Source organism: Engraulis encrasicolus, chromosome 16 (assembly GCF_034702125.1).
Source record: "Engraulis encrasicolus isolate BLACKSEA-1 chromosome 16, IST_EnEncr_1.0, whole genome shotgun sequence".
Lineage (NCBI taxonomy): Eukaryota > Metazoa > Chordata > Actinopteri > Clupeiformes > Engraulidae > Engraulis > Engraulis encrasicolus.
The window spans coordinates 22,467,002-22,472,001 of NC_085872.1; the positions used below are offsets into that span (position 1 = coordinate 22,467,002).

The 5,000-nt window shown below is 49.6% G+C and overlaps 1 protein-coding gene across 1 annotated transcript in view; it reads right to left on the reverse strand.

The window, feature by feature from the left end:
- Nucleotides 1-5,000, reverse strand: part of fndc3ba (fibronectin type III domain containing 3Ba) — a 173,067-nt gene that overhangs the window by 69,933 nt on the left and 98,134 nt on the right. The window contains exon 4 of the mRNA XM_063219011.1: nt 3,215-3,291. Coding sequence (XP_063075081.1) covers nt 3,215-3,291 — 77 coding nt within the window. The remainder of the gene's footprint in view (nt 1-3,214; nt 3,292-5,000) is intronic.

A 5,000-nucleotide genomic window follows, 5' to 3' on the forward strand; every position in this document is an offset into this window, starting at 1 on the left:
GTAGCCCTCAGACCCAGAAAGGTTGGGGATCCCTGCTGTAAACCATGGGAAGATGGGCCCTCTGGTAAAACAGTCTAACACGACCATGTTTACAAATTCATACTTACATTACATGTTTAGTACAACGTGTGACTTGAAAGGTAATAAACCATTTACATATCATAATCAGTTAAGTCTGTGAAATCTACATTAAAACACCCTTTGAGCAAAACTGTAGGCTACTTTTTGAGCTTGTTGATAAACATCGCATAATCTCTCTAACTCAGCAGTGTTTTGTCCTCTAAATCTATCCTCTCTCCACACCCACACACTTCACTCTCCTCAGAACTGTAATCCCACTCCAACCTTTCTCTTGCACTACCATAACCCCCCCTACACTCACTCCACCGCTCCTTCCCTCCCTCCATCTCTCTCTCTCTCTCCCCCTCCCTCCTTGCCTCTCTCCCCTCTCCTTTCCTCCCTTCCCCCCCCTCTCTCTCTCGCTCTCGCTCTCTCTCTCCCTGCCTCTCTCTCTCTTTTCCTGCCCCTCTCTCTCTCTCTCTGCCTCCCTTCTCTCTCTCTCTCTCTCTCTCTCTCTCTCTCTCTCTCTCTCTCTCTCTCTCTCTCTCTCTCTCTCTCTCTCTCTCTCTCTCTCTCTCTCTCTCTGCCTTTCCCTCTAGGCCTCATGGGGCTAAGGGCCAGGCAAGCGACCCCTGTTCCTGGTGGGGCCGGGCGGGCATTACGCAACACCGTGACTGTGCTTCCCGCTCTTAGCTGGCACGGCACACCGCCCGCCTGTCCTCAATTTTCAGTGCCACCCAGTCAGTGACCTCTGCACAATTAGCAGATTCCTCCACCTGCAAGGGCTGGAGTGGGCGTGCATCGAAAGTGCACCAGCTGGGTTATTACTCAGATAAAGAAAAACGTGATAACATTGCTGCAGCTCGGATGATAAAGGAGCAGTGTTTACTTTAACCTCATTTAATTTCTTTATTATTTCAAATGCTTTGAAAAAGAAAACAACATCTCTCAGTACTACGCCTGTATTTCATGTGTTGCGGTTATTGTAAAAAGATTGTAGGATGGGTGTGAAGCTCGATAACACACAGTATGTGTCAGGATTGTTTGCTGCACTACCTGCAGGTACAAACATGGTAACCAGAAACTGGGGCTTTTTTTTTCTCTCTCTCTCTCTCTCTCTCTCTCTCTCTCTCTCTCTCTCTCTCTCTCTCTCTCTCTCTCTCTCTCTCTCCATCCGTTCCAAAGCCTCTTCTTCCTTTGTCTCAGTTTGCCTTCTATGTTGAGGGCGAGGGAGAGGAGGAGGAGGAGGAGGAGGAGGAGGAGGAGGAGGAGGAGGAGGAGGAGGAGGAGGAGGAGGGGCATGTCATGAAAGCTCATTGCCAGTTAAAGCACAGCCCCCTTTTGCCTTCCCCTCTCTCCCTGCAAAAACTTGTTTGTGATTTTCTCTGTGTTGACCTTTTGGGGAAAATGTCATCATCCGACCACAACCTTTCCTCAGAATCTGCAACAGGCCACTGGGGGAAGGGTCATGACCAACAAAAAGGAAAAGCAACATCCCACCTCTCTTCCCTCCTCTTATCTCCCCAGAAAAACACCTGCCCAACACTGTAGCCTGGCTTTTGTGGCTAGCTGACGCTTTTTTTTAATCCAAAGTGACTTATAGTTATTAACAGGGTACTAGTCACTGTCCACGGAGCAATGTGTGGTTGAGTGACTTGCTCAAGAGCTCGTCAGCCATGGATAGAGTAGGGAGAGGTAATACTGGGATTCAAACCTGCAACCCTCTGATCTTAAGACCATTAGGCCAGAGATTCTAGGAGTAGTGTCCAGTCTCTCTGATTAGGCCATGGCTGCCCCATAAATGACACACACACACAAAACAAAGATCTGCCAAAGATCTCATTGACAGGAATTTCCTAGACACAAGATCAGCAAGTGTCTATCAAAGGCCATGCCCAATAAGACCATTGATTGTTATGACATAATCCGTACATTAATTTTCATTGGTGCTCAGTTTGACCGACAAAGGGAAAGCTGAGAATATCCAGGTTACTCTATTTACAGGCAGTACTGCATGATTGGGACCAGGTTACTGATGTGCAGGGGGGAAAAATCACACAACGTCCTGAATATTTAAACAGAGTCTGCTCTCCAGCTTCTCCTCTCCACTGAGCTAACAGGTCTCAGATGCCTACTTGGATACAATCCCAGCTCAGGTTGGGACTTTTAGTTGAGGTAGTGCAGATTTCTGAATGGCTTTACCGAGTATGCAGAGTATAGCTTCACGAAAGGTCTGTTTGCTGAGCATCCGTATTCTGCCCTATGTGTTGCTGACTGTGTTGGTGGGCCTCATTATTTGACTTTTTCCAGGCTGTACCGATGGGCTATTTTAGGATTGTACATCATTTAACAAGACACGTATCCGAGACTGTTTGTGACTGCCTTTATTTCCTGACCACACTTCATTGCCATTGAAGACAGTACTAACTAATGTACTAAAACTAAAAAGTTAACTAATGCAGCAAAGTACCCTGTATAGTACAGTACACAGTGCAGTAATATCACACATTTGCAAGTCCTTCTACTGCATTACTTAGCTGCAATGTATGACAAATGAGTGGGGAGTTAGAGTTTATCTAGAGGGGAGAGGAAAGAGGTTAACAGCAGCTTCGGGGTAAAGATGTGCACAGAATTCATGGGCACATGTCTGTGAAGAATTATGAACACTTTCCTGTGGCTTAGCAACAGCCGAGCCAGCAGCAGGTCAGGTGGAGGCAAGGCTTCAACAAAATTCGCAGTTGTTGAAATCATGCACGCAGTCTTTCTAAAACACTCTCTTTTCTAAGAGGCTGTGTGGACACTCCTCAGCCTCCCCCAGGCCCCGAGGCCAAATGCTGCCCTGAAAAGGTGCTATCCATCCAGGTAATGAGGTCCTTGTGAGAGGTGCCCTATACATACATGTGGGTGAACACACACACGCACACGCACGCACGCACGTGCACACACGCACACGCACACGCGCACACGCACACACACAACCTCACACACTAACACGAATAAACACACACACACACACACACACCCGCACACGCACACGCACACACACACACACACACACACACACACACACACACACACACACACACACACACACACACACACACACACACACACACACACACACACACACACACACACACACACACACACTCACCTGGGAAATGTATCCTGGAGGCACGTGGATGGGGGGGATGGAGCCGTTGGGTGACATCATTGGAACCTCCGCAGGGCCTGTAGACAGAGAAAAGGAGGCGGGAGGGGGGGAGGAAACACATGCAGAGTGGGACGGGGGGGGAGGAAAAAGAGAGAAACAGAGAGAGGGTTAACCTATCTGACACACATGTGGAAACAAACTTCAGCATACTCTGCAGTGCGCACACAGCCAACACAAACACAGTCCACTTCAATAGTGTGTATTTTTTGCCAAATAGTCTCCCCCCTATATCCCCCTACCCTCTACCTCCCAACCCTCCAACCCCATCCCAAGTGGGGCCCTGAGGGCAGGGTTGAGTTATGGCTCCCCTCCTGACTCCACCAGCAGGTCGGCACCGGCCTTGTGGAGATGGATGTCTGAGATTGCTCCCGATGTGGCCCAAAAACATGAAGTCATTTTCGGCCCATTTCGTGTGGATTCTGCTGATACAGTTGGTGTGTGTGTGTGTGTGTGTGTGTGTGTGTGTGTGTGTGTGTGTGTGTGTGTGTGTGTGTGTGTGTGTGTGTGTGTGTGTGTGTGTGTGTGTGTGTGTGTGGATTCTGCTGACGCAGTTGGTGTGTGTGTGCGTGTGTGTGTGTACAGTGTGTGTACAGTTGTGTTTGTGTCTATGTCTGTGTCTGTGTACGTACATGTTGTGCGTGTGAGTGATTGTGTGCGAGTCTGTATGTGTGTGGTGTGGTGGAGGCAGGGAACGGGGGAGAGTTCTGTGGTTTGTGGTGGGGACAAGTCAGCAAGTCAGCATGCTTGGGAGAGGGATCGCTGTCCCCAAAACGCATCAAAGCCACACTTTCTTCACAGCGGTCTGTGACAACACTTACAGCAATGACACAAAACTGTCGACCACCTCTTGGGCAGGGCGCGCCATTTCAAAAGATCCGATTCGGCCGTGATTTCAATAGATCCGACAACGCCAGCCGAAAGCCTTACGGTCTCAGGGGACTTTGAGTGGGTCCTGTCATTTTAAGTCAGCAAGCGTGCCAAGGTACACTCGATTAGATGACACAATGACGCAAAACACTGCAACGATAATGTCTTTCAAGCTCTGCAAATGATCCTGGCGCTGAAGTAATGCACTATTGTTTTTTTTTCCCTCTCTCTCTCCCTCTCTCTCTCTTCCCCCTTTTCAGGCGAGCGTGGGCTCCCTCAGGCTGAGCAGCTGAGGATTGTGGGTAGCCGTGCTGCTGAGCCTGTTTCCTGTCGGAGTGGAAAGAGTTTTGCGCTGCTCACTCGGCAGCGGCGACACGCAGCAGGCCTCGCGCCACTATTCATCCACTACCTATCCACTACTCATCCACTACTCATCCACTGCTCATCCCCTACTCATCCACTGCTCATCCCCTACTCATCCACTATTCATCCATCCTTCCATCCATCTCCTTCTAGCTAGTCTCTCTCTTCCAGCCCTTTTCATCTCTCTCTCCCTCGTCCCGTCTCTCTCTCTCTCTCTCTCTCTCTCTCTCTCTCTCTCTCTCTCTCTCACTCAGTCTCTGTGTGTGTCTCTCTCTCTCATTCTCTATTCAAACATCTCTCTCTCTCTCTCTCTCTCTCTCTCTCTCTCTCTCTCTCCCTCCGTCTCTCTCTCCTCATGATGGTTTTGCCATGTGTGGCAGATCCTCCACCTCTCCACCGCTGGCTGCATTGCTCTGTGTCTCTTGCCCAGCACCTCCCCCTACTCCTCTTGCCCAGCACCTCCCCCTACTCCTCTTGCCCAGCACCTCCCCCTACT